The 18,248-nt window shown below is 42.4% G+C and overlaps 1 protein-coding gene across 16 annotated transcripts in view; it reads right to left on the bottom strand.

The window, feature by feature from the left end:
• GIT2 (GIT ArfGAP 2) overlaps window positions 1-18,248 on the bottom strand; it is a 49,411-nt gene that overhangs the window by 14,630 nt on the left and 16,533 nt on the right. For 2 of the 16 annotated variants that reach the window (XM_026515092.4, XM_026515095.4), the window contains exons 8-15: window positions 16,034-16,079; window positions 14,859-14,910; window positions 11,537-11,609; window positions 11,223-11,320; window positions 10,070-10,181; window positions 6,542-6,684; window positions 4,425-4,574; window positions 593-841 (exon numbers count right to left, since the gene is read on the bottom strand). In XM_026515092.4, coding sequence (XP_026370877.1) covers window positions 593-841; window positions 4,425-4,574; window positions 6,542-6,684; window positions 10,070-10,181; window positions 11,223-11,320; window positions 11,537-11,609; window positions 14,859-14,910; window positions 16,034-16,079 — 923 coding nt within the window. Of the gene's footprint in view, window positions 1-592; window positions 842-1,395; window positions 2,176-4,424; window positions 4,575-6,541; window positions 6,685-10,069; window positions 10,182-11,222; window positions 11,321-11,536; window positions 11,610-14,858; window positions 14,911-16,033; window positions 16,080-18,248 lie in introns of those variants that run through there. The other 14 variants (XM_026515097.4, XM_057305793.1, XM_044389919.3 and 11 more) reach the window with 11 other exon arrangements.

The following is an 18,248-nucleotide window of genomic DNA, read 5'->3' as shown; positions in this document are numbered from 1 at the left end:
CAGAGCAACATTTTCTCCACGAAGGGGAGGAGGGTGTGCAGAAGCTAAGCAGGCAGGCTGACCACACATGGAGAGGCTGCGGAGGCCTGGAGGCTTCCAGACCTACGCTGCACGCCCAGGCCGCAGACACCACCTGCTCCACCGGGAGGGGCAGAGAAGGCACCCTGAATTCTAAGGGCTCCATCTCATAGAGGGGTACCTATCTGTCTACCTCAAAGAAGATGGCACTTACTTTTGCTGGTGACATTTACACCATTTGTTTTTAGAAGTGGGGTAGAAAGCTTGTTACAAAAAAAGTTCCAGTACTGGCTGGCTGGGAAAGAGATTATGGATATGAGGGAGAAAAGGGGGGGCGGGGCTGAACAGGAGCCAGAATCCTGAACTTTGTCGGAAAACTTTCAGCCAATGGCCCTGTCTGCTTGTGGGAGTATAACAAGCATCTGTTGACATGTTAATACAGCAAACACAAGGATAACTCTCCTAGCCCAATTTGGCAAAGCAGAGACACAGGGATCTGCAGGTTCAGAAGAGGGAATGCAGGAGTCAGGCTGGACAGAGAGTGAACAGCGGAAGCGCCAGTGGTGTTACTTACGTGCGCGGGGAAAGGCTGGAGTCTCGTCCTGCTCTCTTCGGGGTGGTTCACTTCTCCCATTGGGAGATATGGTTTTTGACCTGATCCCGTCTCGTACATGGACATGGGCCTACTGCCCCGGGCAGACGGACGTCGCTTTAAGGAAGAGTGGTTGGAAGTGTCTGTGTACTCAGAACCAGTTTGCACCTGATATATATTGGTTGTGGCCTGTTTCCTGAGGTTCGAATTTTCACTCTGGAGTGTTTGAAGCTGAAAGAAATGTTTGGCAGTGGGACGGTGTTTTTCTATAGCAAGCAGAAAAAGCAAACACCAAGTAAACGCATACAACTACCAGCTCTAAACAGTAAGAACAGTAACAGCTAGCTGGGTTGAAAGTTACAGGCAACTACAAACAAGAACTCGCTCTTCTAGAATGAGTGACACGCAATCAACTCACTTCATCACTCGAGCAAATTAAACAGGCTTGACTTCTCATTGTGGAAAAGTTATAGTTTGGACTTTTTAAAAATGAAATGTCTAACCACTTAAAAACTGATCATGGTGGGCCTGGGAGATGTTTGCAGGCGGGCCGGACTCTGGATTCTTCTAAGGGTGTTTCAAGCAAGAGCTTGAGATCATGAAGATTTAGGTAACCTGCTTTTCAGATGAGCCCTGAGCAATTTGCAAATGCCAAAAATGCCAGCAGACACCATGGAAGCAGCACAAGGATAACCAGAGTTGCTTTGCAAAGCCAGAAAGACAGTGAAGTTCAGCTTATGAAATATCAGATGGGCTACTGCTTCCCAAAAAGCCAACAAGAAAAATTATGATCCACAAATTTTTATTACAGAATACTCTTGATATTCCAAACAATTTAGAACTTCTTAAAAAAGAGAGGGAATCGAATCATGGCAAGTTTGCTATATTAACATATCACGAAGGAAACTGAAGGCCTAGTGAACTATGTTAACATCTTCGCCTGAATGCTCCACGTAGCACGCTTGCTTCCCTCTGGTGATCGATCAGCTGTCAGCCAGGACCGGAATATTTGGCCTCTCTCTCTCTCTCCTTTGGCTTTGTCACCCAAAAACGCGACCTCGGCGGTGTCAGCTTTAAACAGTCTAATCTGCCTGGCACCACCCTATTTTAGTTAGAGGCTGACACTTGGAGACCCTGATTGCTCCTTCCATTCCTCACATGCAGGCTGCTTCATGGTGTTTGATGAATTAGAGTTAAGGGATCAGCAAGGAATCGTGTTCCTCCTTAGCGTCTGGCATTTGAAACACAATTAACTGAGTCCCGTCTGCAGTGTCCTTCCCCTCTGGTGCTCCTTCATGTTCCATGACATTTTATAAGCTGGGTGTGGTGTAAGTTCAGCTGTCTACTCTTTGACAGAGACTGTAAACTCTGACCAAATTCCCCACCAGGGCCGAGGCTTAAGTCCGCAAGCCAATGTATTTGCACCAGAAGATCATTACTTTTTCAACAGCAAACCCATTCAGTGTTAGGAGTTACTTTCAATTTTTATTTAGAAAGCACCGATCTGTGAATAATACACCAATAGTGGCTGCTCCTCTTCATTAATTAGCATCTTTTCCAAGCAGCTGTTAAATATGAAAGATCAGATACAAATCATGCTACTTTGTCAACTACAGATACACAAACTTTTACCTAACTTTGAAATAAAACCAACACATCTTTGCAAACAAGCAAATTCTACATACTTTATAGTAATAGTGCCAAATTTTTGTTACAGTCTGCCTTATACTGCTTTGCCGCAGAAACACCCTCATTTCTGTTTTTTCCAAGTATGATCCACTAAGGAACGACAGAGTGCTTCTATACCACAAAGGCTTACAGGGCATAACTTCTATTTGCAACTCAGTTTCCAAAGAAAGAACAGCTGCGAAGTGACAAGCAGCCACTGAAAATTCCTACATTCCAGGATAGAGACAAGCATAAGGTGCCTGTCCAACTATTTATTAGGGAGCCCACGTCCTAAAGTGAAATGGACACAGTCCAGAGAATGAGGAGCAGAAGTGACACCTGCCCCTCCATGAACGACTAGGGTGTCTGGTCACGGGCCTGTCTATGTAAAAGCCTTCTCTCAGTTTTGCCTTGAAATCTGAAACTTCATCTTAACACTCGCCACGCCGCTAAAACATCCAGTGCGGATTTTACTTGAATTTTTTTGATGAGCATAAATTCCTTGTCTCAATTTTTAAAAAATTTTAGTCCTCGGTATTTAGAGAGATGTCCTAGAATAAATTTGATTGATGCCAATCTTAATAAGAATCAGACTACATGTGTTTGTTTGGAAGGAGTATAACAGGAAATGAGAAGTTACAAGTAATTCAATAGCTCCAGAAATCAAAAGCGTTTCTAGGAATTGAGGAGATAAACCATGAGCAATGGCAAATAATTTCACTCTGCATTTCTTAAAGCTCAAGACATTTGCTTTCAGAGATAGGAAGTTATCTCTGGCAATTTCTACAAATACTAAAGGTGCATTATAGCAAAAAAAAAAAAAAAAAGTGATGCTTAGCAGACTGATTTACACTGGCAAAGTCAACATGTTTCAGAAAAAGTCAACCTCAACAAAAATTATTAGTTCAATTAATGGGACAAACTGTAATTCATTAAACAAAAGATATTTCAGAAAAGACAGAAAAAGTGCAAGCCCTGTATGATACAGCAGAAGGGCTCTTGGTCTGCCCTGTTCACGGCTGCACGCCAGCTCTAGATGGGGCCAGGCTGGCCCAGGACAAGGGCTGAATGAAAATCTGGTTGATCTTTAGGTAGTATTATAGGTTTGCGGCCATTTATCTCAAAAAAGTGATCTAGAACTCACACCAAGAGAATCCCAGACCAAGTCCCAGGCGAGAGAGCACTGTGGTGTCCTTCCCTGACAGGCAGAGGGGACGGAGCTCTTTCTAGTTCCTTGGGCTTCCTTTAGGGGACATCTCTGGGAAGGGCCCAGCCACAAAGGGAGTGCACCTTGTCCTCTGTTCTTGATAATGATTCCGAAACATTACTCTTCAAATGGAAGAATTAAGACACAGATACATACTTCATTTGGTTTCTGTTTAAGGGAAGTACACAAATTTTGGAGAGACCTGAATGACAGGGACAGCCTTCTCATAAAGAGTTACATACATAATCCCCCTCTTAAGCATATTCCTTCGTACTAGTAGCCCCACACTCCTTTTAGAGATTAATATATTCGTATATTTCTGACTCTCCCAAAAGGCAGTGAACGAGAAAATGCCGGGCAAATGGGATTGTTTCTTACTAGTGCAAATGAAGATGTTTTCTTGATTTATGCCGTCCCTACTCTGCGGTGGGCCCTGCTCTGAGGACATCAGAAATTATTAAGTACTGGTGAAAAACAGCAGGGATGTGGGACAGAACTGCCAGAGCTGGGCGGGTAACAACTGAGAAAATGAGTGAGCAGGGACGGCACCCTCTGCACGGAGCGCTGAGAAGCACAGACGCCTGTCCAGGCCTTTTATCTGCTCTTTGTGGTGTGATTCTTTAGAATGAGCCACAGGAAGGCGTGCATCCATGGAGGGGCAAACAATTCCCAGGAAGCACGGAGCAGAGCAAGGGTGGCTGCAACTAGGTTGTTACATGCCACCTGCCTGGGAAATTTACTCTGGATTTATTTCTAATCAAAACCACTTTGTCTGAAATACCCAGATACATACTGTTTCCAAAAAGTTTGGCCCAAAGGTTTTTAGGTCTGTTACAATAATTGCTTTTCTCCCCTTTGCCCACCAGCAGTGTGCCTGGGGTTCTTCCTTACACTACGGGGTTAAAGAGTCAATCATCCTGGCATTTATTAACGTGTTACCTTTTTCTGCATAATTCTCAGCTCGTCACTCAAGTTGTTATTCACCTTCATTAGCTGCTGTATCTTGGCCTCAGAAGCCACTAGAGCGTTTTTGACCTCCATAAATTCCTGCACAGTGACTGGTCCATCTGATAAATCTGAATCTAGGCTCTAAAAATAAATCGGGGAAAATGTTCACAATTTGAGATGACGATAACATTCAAGACTCACAGCTAAAGAATTTCAAATTCTGACCATGCCAGCTGGACTGCAAAATTAATCAAATCAAATCAAGGCTTCTGGGAGGAACGCAAAAATAAAACATAAAGGTATGGTTATTGTAATATCTGAAAAATATTAGAGTCAATATTTTCTAACAGAACAGGGAGTGCGGCCACGAATCTAGTCTGACGAGACTCTCAGTGTATGTCTTGTATTGCCTGCCTTTCTCTTGCTCGTTCCTTTTTCTTTAATTCGTTCTTTCAGTAACTCCTTCATTCTAACCTATTTGAGCATCAGGCAGTGTTCTAGGGACTTGGGATATATAAAAAAATAAAGATTCCTGCTTTCATGGTGTTTATACCCCAGCAGAGAGGGAGAGGGACAAAACAGAAATAAGTTACTACATAGTATGACAGCAGATGACAAGTGCTGTAGAAAATAGAGAAAATGGAACAGGGTGAGGGGCTGAGGACAGAAACAGGGTTGAAGGTGGGTGCCTTTTAATGAGACAGGTGGGATAAGCCTTTGGGTAGGTGAGACATGCCAGAAGGACATTAGTCCAGTGGCTGTCTGGAGGAGGAATGTTCTAGCCAGCAGCAGAGCTTAGCTAGAGGGAGCAGGTGTGCAAGGCAGAGAGGAGGACGCCAGTGGGTAGGATCCCGTCATGAGTTTGGCTTTTGCTCTGAATCTGGTGCTTCTGGGGACACTGTGCAGGGGCGTATCAGATGGGACAAGTGACTCTTGCTATCCCCTCTGCGTTCCCCGTATCTACTCATGGCACTACCCTTCTCATGGTCATGTGAGCTGGACAACTCTGGACACATCTTCTCTAAGTCTACATCCCCGCTTCAAACATTCGAACTTACTGCTGAGACCTCTTTATCTGTCTTCCTGTTTGTCCTTTCTCAAATGTTTGCTGAGCTCCTCTGTGGGCCAGGTCTGGGGCGAGGTCCTGGGGACTCAGCAGCAGGTGGATCAGCGGGCCTCCGCTGCCTTCTCCTTGGGCCCACACTCACTCTGCTACTGTGACTTCCCTTCCATCTGGACGCTTTCAGCACAGGCCCCAGGGTGGCCTCTTCAGCAGTACCCCAACTGGGTTTCCTTCCTCTGCTCCCTGACCTACCAAGAACAGCCCTCCCCAAAGAGAGGAACCAAAATTGCTGACCGTCGCCCTCCTGCCCTACTTAAGAGCTTCCTGGGCTCTACACTGCCTGCCAAGGTGTGGACTCTTCCGTCTGACGTCATGTTCCTCTACGGTGGGACCCCTGCCTTCTGCTACAGCTGTGAGTCCCACTCCTTTTAGGCTGTTTCTACACAGGAGCGGGTGCCGCCAGATGCCCTCTTTCACCTTCTCTCTTCCTAGACCACCTTCCCCTGCCTCTCCACATACCTAATCCCATGCATCCTTTAAGGCACATGTTGACAGACATCCCACTTACACGGCCTCCCCCCCATCCCAACACTTGTCCTCGCCAGCAAGCTGGGTCTCCTCTCATACCTCTACTCCTGGCTTCTGTTTGTAGTTCTTATGACTTCTATCACTTTGTACCTCTGACTGCAGTTCTCTCTCCTACTAGGCAGGGACACCCTCATAGGAAAGGGACTAGGCCTCACTCGGGAGAGTATGATCCAGAGAAGTCACCTGGTAAACATTCGCTGAAGGAATAAAACACATCACCCCTCCTCACAAGTTTTATAAAATGACATCTGAGGCAGGCCTGTGATTCAGCAATCAACTTAGGGACAGAGGACACCCTATTTTAAAACAATGTACCTTGCTGGCCCAAACTAGTAGTAAACCCAACTTTACCTCCAGAGCACTTTTCACAGTGGTTTACAAATAAGGAGATTATGCAGGAGGGAAGATTCCAAAAAGAAACATGCTCTCCCTTTCTGCGAGCACCGTATCACCTCACCTTCTGCCTGTTTGCTTTGCTTGCAGTAGCTTCCAGATCCGTGTCTTCGTCTGAGGCCACACTGTCATAGTCTGGCTGGTCATTGTCTTGACTCTCAACACTGTGCTGGTTACTGATTGTTTTCAATATGAGCTCCACATTGTCTATCAATAGAAGCAAATAACTTTTCTTCAGGCTTAAAAAAACTTTTTCCCCCAAAATCCACTGGGAGGATTTTTGGGTTTAGCCATTTAAAGACTAAAAGAAAACGACAGAAATAACACTGTTATATTCACACCAATATAGGAATCATAGAGCAAGTAATGGACCAGACAGAGGGCCAACTATCAACTGCACAGAGGCATTTCAGCATCCTCCTGGGTCACTCATCAATGTGCCAACTGCGGAGGCACGCTCCCGAGTTTCTCATCATTCCGGGAGACAGAGTGTAGTTCCAAATCAGGGAACGAAAGCCACAACTAGTGGGAGATTAACTGTGCTTCAATTTTTTTTTTTAAGATTTTATTTATTAATTTGACATAGAGACAGCCAGCGAGAGAGGGAACACAAGCAGGGGGAGTGGGAGAGGAAGAAGCAGGCTCCTAGCGGAGGAGCCTGATGTGGGGCTCGATCCCAGAACGCTGGGATCACGCCCTGAGCCGAAGGCAGACACTTAACGACTGCACCACCCAGGCGCCCCAACTGTGATTCAATTTAACTGCAACTTGTTCACAAGGTAATGTCACTGAAAGGAGACTCTTAAGATGGAGCCTAGAAACTTGGTGCTCAAAGAACAGGTACGCTGGCATTAGTTGGCTGACTGCCAGAGAGAAAGGAGAAAACCGAACAACCCAGTGGACACACACACACCAGGAAGGTATGGTCTACAGGGAAGCAGGGATGATTCCATAGGCTCTAACATGTTCTGAATAAAAGATTTCACAAATTATCCAAGTCTCTCTAACTTCTCTGAGGCAACTAAGTCAAGCTGACCTCTGATTTCCAATATTATTTCTGGATATTTCGATGGGTAATATCTGGGTGACAAATTATGGTTACTCAAAAGGAATTTAAATTTTTCAAATGGATGTATCACCTGATTTACAGAAGTAATACTCAATATAGAAAATCTGAGAGTCGCCTGGGTGGCTCAGTTAAGCGTCTGCCTTAGGCTCAGGTCATGATCCCAGGGTCCTGGGATTGAGTTCTGCATTGGGCTCCTTGCTCAGTGGGGAGCCTGCTTTTCCCTCTGTCTGCCTCTCCTCCTGTTTGTGCTCTCTCCCCCCTCTCTCTCCGTGACCAATGAATAAATAAAATCTAAAAAAAAAAAAAAAAAAAGAAAGAAAAGAAAATCTGAAACTAATGGTAATCAATCATAGCCATTGATTTATTTTGGTCCATACCTTTCCAGTCTTTTCCCTAAACATATACATATAAAGAGTCTACTTCATTACTTGCAGTTGGTATGGTATATAACGTTGCTATGAAGCCTGAATTAGCAAATCTTGAACCACCATTCTGAGAGAAAACACAGGGGCAGGTTCCGGCCAGCCTTTACTCACAACATCTTTGTCAACCGATCAACACAGAACCTTACTTTATGTGTGTTTCTGTTTAGACACCATTTTTAAAAAACATTTATTTATTTGAGAGAGAGAAAGAGAGAGTGTGAGTGGGGGGAGGGGCAGAGGGAGAGAATCTTTCAAGCAGACTCCTCACTGAGTATGGAGCCTGACATGGGGCTTGATCCCACAACCCATGAAATCATGACCTGAGCCAAAGGCAAGAGTTGAACGCCGAACTGACTGAGCCATCCTGGCGCCCCCCAGTTCAGACACCTTTAATACACGCTGTTGATTCATTAACATTGAACTCACAGCCAATAGCACCACAACTCATGTTTGAGTGAAGCTTATCTAATACAGGCATTTTCTCTGTCAGGCACATCACAGCGTTCTTGTGCTTGGGAGCCCCAGACCGCACTTTAGCACTATGCTTGGGGGCCATCTTAAACAGCAAAATCACCAACAAAAGGACAAAAATATAAAAATGTGGTACTGAGTAGACCTAAAAAGGACACTGTTAACAGTATGACAGTTGAGACAAAAAGGCATACAAATGGCCTTGTTCAATTTCAGCTGGGAATGTGTGTTTTGGGTGACTCAGATTTTCTGCCTTTCTGCACATGTCCACAAGTTACCGTGAAAGTGCTGACTTTGAGGTTACAGGTTTTAGTGAATAGATGAATTTGCAAATATGGGATCTGCAAATAATGAGGACTCATTATGTATTTACGTAGTACTGAATGTGGTATATTTGCTTGTGCACATGTATGTGTATAAATGTTTTCCTTACAAAAGGAAAGAGGATACTAAATATTTAAAAAAACTAATTTATTATTTCATATTATGTCATTATATACTCTTTGGGAAAAAAAGTCTGCACTGCTCAAATATGTGATTCTCACTACTCTATCATTTGTTTGTAATGTTTTCAGTGTTACATATACATATAACATCTCTGCTATTTTCCCCTCAAATTAACTAGAAATAGAAATACCAAATCAAAGAGTACATACATTTTGAGATTTCAAATTTATGTATGGACGCTTACCATTGCACCTTCACCAAAATTTAGTACGTTTTCTCAGAATTTGCTTATTCCTGATTGAACCAGTAAACTCAAGAACAAACTAATGTCAGTTAATGATTACTGTCTTTGGGGAATACTACGCTAACTGAAAACTTAGTTTTTATGGTATGTATTTCTTCTGTTTAAGTGTTTTATAATTAAAAATGTATTACTTCTGTAACTAGAAAAAAACCAGGAAGTATATCCTTAACAGAGATGGGGAAGAAGTATGTTCTTAAGCACAGTCAGGACGCTGAGCTACTGAACAAGACTCAACAGGGCATCTTGGAAATAGGGCTCGGTGCCCTCTACAATTTTAAACCACAAAAATTCTCACTGTAGACATCTAAAGTTTACAGTAACAAATTTTATTATTTAGAGCTCAGTTCTGTATGTAAGCAACAACAGGAGAGCTGAAGTATCAATCAAGGGGGCTGATTTTTCTTCTGCCCTTTAATAAGATCTAAGTCAGACTTCTGGGTTAATTTTAGGACGCAATTTTATAGGGAAGATAGATAGGTGATCTAAAAGGAAAAAACGTGTATCGGATAAATCTGAATAGCAGTTAATAACACTGGAATACTTATAATTCATCAGGGTTCAAAAAGGTAAACTTTTCATGATGACTGCTTTAATTAAATAATTTTTTTAAAAAGATTTTATTTATTTATTTGAAAGAGAGACAGCCAGCCAGATAGGGAACACAAGCAGGGGGAGTGGGAGAGGAAGAAGCAGGCCTCCAGCGGAGGAGCCTGATGTGGGGCTCGATCCCACAACGCCGGGATCACGCCCTGAGCCGAAGGCAGACGCCCAACGACTGCACCACCCAGGCGCCCCTTAAATTATAATTTTAAATTTAATACCTGTGTCGGGTTTGGAAGGCCAAAGAAGCAAATTTTAGCGGCTTGAAACAGTTACCTTTTGAACCAGAAAGAGGACTGCCTTGCTGTCTCCTCTTGGCGTCGCTGAGAATGTCGATGACCAGTGTGGCAAACTCATGGGCGTTAAACCTAGCGAGTTTCTGTCTGCCCTGAGAGTGAGAAAATAATTGGAAATATTTCCAAATGTGAAGATATATGCGTGGATATTCACATAAAACCAATCACACTGTTGTTAGACTTAAGCAAGTCTCCCAAGCAAAGACTTCCGAGCATGATCAAAATATCACCGTAGCCTAGGGGAGGCACACATCAACGTTTTCCTTGCAAACAGAGTAGAGACATCTATATAAGAGAACTAGATAACACCTTGCATTTATTTTTGTAAACAAAACCAAAATGTTCCTACCTGATGCTTTTTTTCCCATTATCAATTCAGTTTTAAAGCAGACCCAGTAATGAAAAATTAATTTGGAAGAACATTTTAAAATTTCAAGATAAAGTTATAGCCTAGATGCTGGGACTCCATCATTATATACAACCGTTAATCAATAACAATTAAAAGGCCTTCCCAGTTTACTCAACTTTTCTCCTCCTGACAGAGGCTTAGGCTGTTTTTAATGCTCTATTATTTTGTACATTGCTTTGATGAAAATCACTGTGCATAAATCTTTGTTATTTTTATTTTATGAGCACATATTCCCAAATAAGGATTACCTGTGGGAAAAGGACAGACTTAATTTTGAGGCTTTTAAAATCAGTTAACAAACTGCTTTTTCTGAAGTCTACAGCAATGTAAACTCTTACCTATAGCATAAGAAAGCCCATTTTGCTACATCCTTACCAGCCCGGGGTATCCTTTACTACGTTATTAATTTGATTGATGGAATTTTAACGAATGCCTTTAGGCTACTTTCTTGGATTACTAAAAAGGTTAAACATTTCTTCACATTTGTAAGCCATTTATATTTCTTCTGTGAATTATTTTATATTCTTTTCCAGTCTTCGATTTACATTTATTGCTTTTCTTGTCAATTCCTTGTGTTGTGTGTGTGTGTATGTGGGTGGGTATAAAGGACATTAACACTTTAATCAATCAAAAAATTTAAAATACCTGTCCTGGGAAAATTAAATACCATACCAGCCATTCCCAAAGTAATTCCACTGGTTACTTCTCAGACTCAGCCACTTGCCTGGTTCCGTGTTGAAGAGTACTCAGGATTGACCGGAAGGAAGGGGACGACAGTTGTCTCGGTTACCAGGGTGCTGTGGTTTTGCGTGGCAAGCCAGACTAGCCAGAGGAAAGAGCAGAGATAGAATCTTATCACCACGGGTGTGGCACTGCTTCTTGGAGAGCTCCCGCGCCACGTCACGAGGGAGACTCAGGGAAGCACACTCCAAAACCAACATACACAAAAGTAAACGTCGACACACGCATCGCCAGGACAGTAGAAATACTGCCCAGTGACAACAGAAGCTTATAAGAGAAAGCCACACGTTCAGTCACCTGCATCGGTCTCTCGCCTGTCAACTTCATCGTACACATCCATGGCAAGTTCTTCAAACAAATGATTACTTAGCTGCAAGTAAAAAAAAGATCAGGAACACAAGGGGCAAGGATTAACGCTAGGAGAATGAGTGGGCACTGTGACTTATTCACCCTTTAAACTCCAATGTCTTATCCAAAGCCAGTGCTTAGTAAATACCCACTGTTAAACAGACAATAACATTTCCAAAATAGTACAGATCCTCTAGAAATATCTGCCTCCCACAGCAGTCTCACTCCTTTGTGACAGGCAGACAGGGGTGTGCTACAAAGGAGGCAGAGTCATTTGAAATGTAGAGTCCAGTTCTCGACTCTCCACGTGACAGCACCCTTTAAAGACCCCTCTTGTGCTCTTGAGCATTTGTTAGTGCCCCCAAATAGAAAGGATCCTAAACCCTCGGTGTGATATTTGAGTTTCTGCCATTGCAGAAACTACCACCCAGTCTTCAGTAAGTCTCTTTGCTATATTCTTCAGTAAGCAGGCCTCCAAATCCCGGGAAGGACTAAGCACCCCCCACAAAGGACAGCCTGTCTCATCAGCGCACCGTGCAGTGTCAGCCAGCAACACAATTTCCGCACACCGGCTGGCAGCCACTGGGATGGGGAGGACAGTTAGGGTCTTCCTCAATGCCGTTGAGGCTAAGCCTTCACCAGGATGGCTCCAGCTCTCTGCACTCTCTTCCTCATAAAACACGCCCTGATGCTTGGTGGCTGTCACTTTTTAGTTGACACTGAATTTTATTTCCTCTTGTGTTATGTCCACACACAGTACCTGGCACTGAGATGGGGCCCAGTAAATATCCAGTCACACACTGACCAGAAGGTATTTTATGTGGCAATTTAAAATGATGGCTACACAGACCTCAAGGGAGTTGTTAAAATGGGTACACTGTTGGGTAAAAGGAGGGGGATATAAAATTCTGCAATTATGATTGAGCTTCTGTTCAAAAAAATGATATGCATATAAAATAAGAATGAGAGGAAATATATCAAAATATTGAGCTTGAATCCATTAAGAATATAGTGAGTGAAGATGATTCCCCCTGTCCATTTTCCACATTTTCTCTAGTGTGGTTAGTTTATATTTATAATTGAAAATAAACTCCGAGAGCCTTTTGCTGGATAAAGTGATGAGGAACTGGGAACTTGAACTTGCATCATAAATATACAGTCTCTTTCCAATAAGGGGCTACAAGCTAAGGTTATTTTTACTCAGTAACTACAATAGCAATACTGACTGAGGGCTTATATCCCAGGCACTGTGCTACTACCAACACATTAATACTCATGACACCTCTACGAAGATAGGAACTATGATTATCCCACTTTACAGACAAGGAGACTGAAGCACAGAAGTTAGGAGCTTACCTAAAGTCACAAAGCCAGCAAGTGATGGACCTGAGATTCAAGGTTAAGTCTCTCCAAATGTTAACGCTTACTAATTTTAGAAATATATTAGCCTTGTATTTCTCTCAGCTTCTCATTAGGGAGGGAGATATTATAGGATAAACACTGAAGTGGCACTGGTCCAGCTGCCCCCGTGAGGAGGAGACCACAGGGTGGGGTTAGCAAGTAGTAACAGCAGCCCATCCTCACTGAGCAGTTCAGATTTGCAGCCGCCGATGGATCATTAGCCACTTTCCAGGAGAGGACAACCAAGGCAGAGACAGGTTAAGGAGCTTGTCAGAGATGAGCTCTGTGCCTGACCAGTCTGACCCAGAGCCCGAGTTCTTGAGAGCTGTACTCAGCTTCGTTCCACATATTTATGTAGTGCCGGCCACATGCTAGAGATAGGACAGACCTAACCCCAACTTTCATGCAGCTTTCAACCTAGCAGATGTAGGTCAGTCAAAGGGAGCTTAAGTATTACTAATCACGTTTGAATTATTTAAAATAAAAATTGGCTCATACACTCTAAGTAATTAAAAGGAAATCACAGACTATTTAGTGCTGATTCCAAAGCTTGACATCTTAATCATCCTACCATATGACCTCCTTAATTTAAGAAAGGTGATAAAACACACAGACACACAAAACCACAGATACAGAACACAGACACAACAAATTGCATAAAATACATTTATTTCATATCACAGTTAAATACTAGTAACGATAAATTCATTTTCTGGAATTTTTAGTACTTAATATTATATGAAGTGCTAGTAAAGGGTCTTCTGTGAAAAGATGAACGAAGAGAAAGTCATACATTAGGGGAGAGACAATTTCAGAGTCAGGCTTGGGGAAACTCCCACCTATACTGTCAAGGTGGTCAGATTTCAGCTACTTGAATGACAAAAGGGCCAGAAGCTGGGAAAGCAGAACACTGCAGAAAGAGAAGACTCCTGGAGAGGACCTGAAGGTGGCCTCAGAAAGTGATCACCCAAAATGAAATAGTTAAAAACATTCGTGCATGTGCACACGCATGTGCACACGCATGCACACATGCAGGAGGAACCGGATGGAAAGCAGGGCAAACACTGGACGGTGAGCACTGGATGACACCCTTCAAGGTCACGACAAGACGTTAAGAATCTTGGTTCTGATCCAGAGAGCTATGAGAACAGCCCAAGGCAGGCCATCTGGTGGTTGAAGCGGCTGGGGAAGCACCCTGGGGAGGCCTCATCTGCAGGGACCAAACTAAGAGGAAGCGTGCCCAGAGAAGGTGGTCTGTCGGGGCCTGACCGAGGCTGAGATGGGCAGGCTGGGAAGAGGGACACGCACGGAAGGGAGACTGGGCCCTGCAGAACCGGGTGACTCTGGGCACGCACCCAGAGCAGGACCACCGGCCCTTGAAAACAAACACTTAAAAAGCTCTGACGAACAACGTGGGCTATGCAAGACAGTGACGGTGGTGGCCCGATCCCAAATGGCAGCGAGTGGATCTGCGGCACTCGCCACTCCAACATCAGCTCATGTCTTTCCCTAGCGTCCTAGGTAGCTACCAGAAGGCATCCCTGCAAGTGCGTCCCACTCTTTTACACTGAGAGAAACTGGGGAACTCTCAGGAGGAGAAACAACTCCCTAATGTCAACAGTACAGTCTTCGCTTTCGGAATGACACAGAAAAACACCATTACCTGAAGCCGAGCCAGTAAATCGGATCAACTAAACTTAATAGTACTTTCTGTCTCTTCTCTACATACTCGATGCTTTGCTTCGGATTTTCTAACATCCCAGAGTGTGAAACAAAGTCATCTGGTGCAGCAGGTAATGGGCTGAGGACAGGTATTAGCAGGATGCATGGTTTCCCATACTGAACTTCACTAGGAAACAGAGATACTCACGGATTGAAGTTTCTTCTTAGCAGCTTTTGCCAATTCAGACAAATCCAGGCTGCTAAGAAAATGTACAGAACTAATAAGCAAATAAATAAAAACTATTTTTATGAGCTCTGTAGAACATTAAGATAGCCAAGGTATCAAGACATTAATTAACAGTTCAGGGACATGGTCAGAAACAAAAATGCTATAGCCCATTAGAGTTAGCGACAGAACTTTGAATGTAAGAACTTGTAACTCCTTTTAGAAACATCATAGTCATGTAACATGGTACATAGAAAAGTAATCACTGAATAACTAAAAGACAAAAACTACTGATGGTCCCTCCCTAGGCCCTTTATGAGAGAAGTCATAAGTCTTGAAGTATCAAAACAAAAACAAAGTGACAGAAGGAAATATTAAAGCGCAGAATGTGAAAAACCTGAATGGCAAGATTACCTCTGGAATAGCAGCTAATTGTTTCACAAACGCTTGACAGTATTTGTGCAAAGGTAATTGGATAAATAAGGACTTAAAGTTCATTCCCGCCGCTGTGAACTCAGCTAACCTCACAGACCAGGGGTCGGCAGATTATAGCCGATTTCTTTGTTCAGCCCATGAGCTATGCATGGTTTTTACATTTTTAAGCGGTCTGGGGGAAAAAACCCCAAAGCAAAAGAGAACTATTTCATAACATAGGAAGAATTATATGACATTGACATTTCAGTGTCCAGAAATGGAATTTTCTTGCAACTGATATGCCCTTCCTTTACAGAATGTCCACGGAAGCTTCCATATACAACGGGCAGAGCTGAGAAGCTGTGACAGAGACTGTATGGCCCACAAAGCCTATCTAGCCCTTAAAAATTTTGCCAATCCCTGTTATAGACAAAGAATATCCTCTCTTAAAATACAGAAATATACTGTGATATAACGTATAGACACAATATACTGTCGCAACTGGCTAAAACTGTGACCATATCACTAACTCCAATTTTACTAGTAAATTTGTTACTTGTACTCTTTCAAACTTAAGTTTTACATGGTGGTTTACTTACAGCCGTCTTATTTCCAAATTGTATAGCCATAAAAGAGAAAAATGTATGGGCTTTGTTAAATACAAAGTATAATACACTTAAACACTATACAACCAAGGAAATAATAGTGACAGATAAAATTGATTGGTATTTCAATGGCCTTACCTGTCTGCCATTTGAGGTATTATAAAGTGCTGTCCATTTTTGTGATCTGAAACAGAAATCAAGCCAAAGTTTTGTTTATATAAATACTGGTAAGATCGATAAAGGAACACTACCATAATTTTCCCAATTTACGTTTTGCAATTAGTAGTTTCCCATAATTATGAATTATTTCGGGGGGTACCGAAGTTGTCAGATTGTCTATAAACTCTCTAACACCTGGCTGGTAGCAAGAATCATATTCCCATTTTCTTCTGGTACCAAGGTCCAGACATCATTAAGCAAAAAGCCTGTGCTCACACTAATCCTACACTTCATTCTTTCCCAGTATAACTGATGATCTTTAGTCACGGACAAAACTTTTAGGGAGCTAAATTAGCTCAGAGTGGGCTTTTATCCGCTCTCCATGTGGGTTGGGAAAGCACCCTTGGGCCTTGGTGGCTCACCTTCAAATTATCAATTAGCACAAAACCATCAGGGCTGGGGCAGGGTGGTCTTGGCAGATCTGGGTGGGGCTTCCTTCTCCTACAATGATTACGGACCCAGTCCCAACCCAGCTTCTGGAGGACATTGATCACAGGCCAAGAATAAAAAGCCATTATAAACATTCACATACAGGTTTTTGTGTAACCATCAGTCTTTGCTTCTCTTGGATAAATATCCAGGAATGGGACTGCTGGGTTATGTAGGTATTAGGTAAATGCGTATGTAACTTGTTAAGAAACTACTAGACTTTTTGGCAGAGTAGCTCTATCATTTGTTTTCCAGCCAGCAATGTAAGAGTTACAGTGGCTTCGCATCTTCCCACTCGTGTTGTCAGTTTCTTTGGCAGGTTTTAAAATTTTAGTCATTCTAAATAGGTGTGTAGTGGTGTCTCATTGTGCTTTTAACCCGCCATTTCCTTAATGGCCAATGATGCTGAGCATCTCACTTCTTGTGCTTATCTGGCATCTGGATATGGTCTTTGCCCAGTTTGTATTGGGTTGTTTTCTTACTGTTGAGTTTTACATATTTAGATATAGACATTCCGGACCCAAGCCCTTTGTTGCACATGCGATTTCCTAGTATTTTCTCCCAGTCTGTGGCTTGTCTTTCCACTCTCTTAATTGTAGCTTCTGCAGAGCAAAAGCTTTCAATTTTGATGAAGTCCAATTTACCAGTATTTTCTTTTATGGATTGTGCTTTTGGTGTTACATCTAAACATTTTACCTAATCCAAGATCACAAAGACTTTCTTCTGTTTTCTTTAGAAGTTTTATACTTTTAGGTTTTACCATTTAGATCTATGATCCATTTTGAGTTAGTTTTTATACCAGGTGGGAGGTACTGAAGTTTGTATTTCTGCACATGGATGTCTGGTTGTTCGAACACCATATACTTAGACTATTCTTCCTCCACTGAATTGCCTTTGCAACTCTCAAAAAAGTGACTGAACATATTTGTGTGGGTCTACTTCTGGATTCTACTGTTTCACGGACTTGTACCTCTATCTCTTCTTCATAACCACGATCTTGAGCTCAGCAGAGCTTTACAGCAAGAGTTAAAATTGGGTAGTGTGATTCTGCCCACATTCTTCTTCTTCTTTTGCAAAACGGTCCCATTCTAGTAAATTTCCTTTTCCACGTAAATTTCAGAATCAGTACATCTATGTCCACAAGAAAATCTTTGAATTGCATTAATTTTACAAATCAATTTGTGGAGAATTGACATGTTAACTCTATCGAGTATTCCAACACATAAACACAGTTCTCTCTCCACTGATTCAGGTCTTCCTTGCTTTCTTTCAGCAGCATTTTGCAGTTTTCAGCATGCAGATCCCAAGAATATTTTGTCAGATTTATTCCTAAGCCTCTAATTTGGAGCTATTATAAATGGCATTGTTTTTCTAGCTTATTTCCAATTGTCTACTGATAATCTATAGAAATATGATTTTTGATTGTTTCCCTTATATTCTGCAATCTTGCTAAGCTCACTTACTAGTTTTAACAATGTTACTGTAGATTCTTTGGGATTTTCTACACAGAAACCATCTTATTTATGACTAGTTGGTATCTCTTCCATTTCTATCTGTATGCCTTTTATTTACCTTGCCTTTGTGCAATGTTGAATAGGAATGGTAGGAGTGGACATCCTGGCCTTGTTTGATACTCAAGCAGAAGCATTCAATCTTTCATCATTAAGGATGGTGTTAGCTGTGGGTTTCTAGAAATACTCTTTAC

This window comes from Ursus arctos, unplaced genomic scaffold, assembly GCF_023065955.2.
Source record: "Ursus arctos isolate Adak ecotype North America unplaced genomic scaffold, UrsArc2.0 scaffold_34, whole genome shotgun sequence".
NCBI lineage: Eukaryota > Metazoa > Chordata > Mammalia > Carnivora > Ursidae > Ursus > Ursus arctos.
The sequence above is the reverse complement of the archived record's forward strand: the minus strand, read 5'-3'. Positions and strand labels throughout refer to the sequence as shown.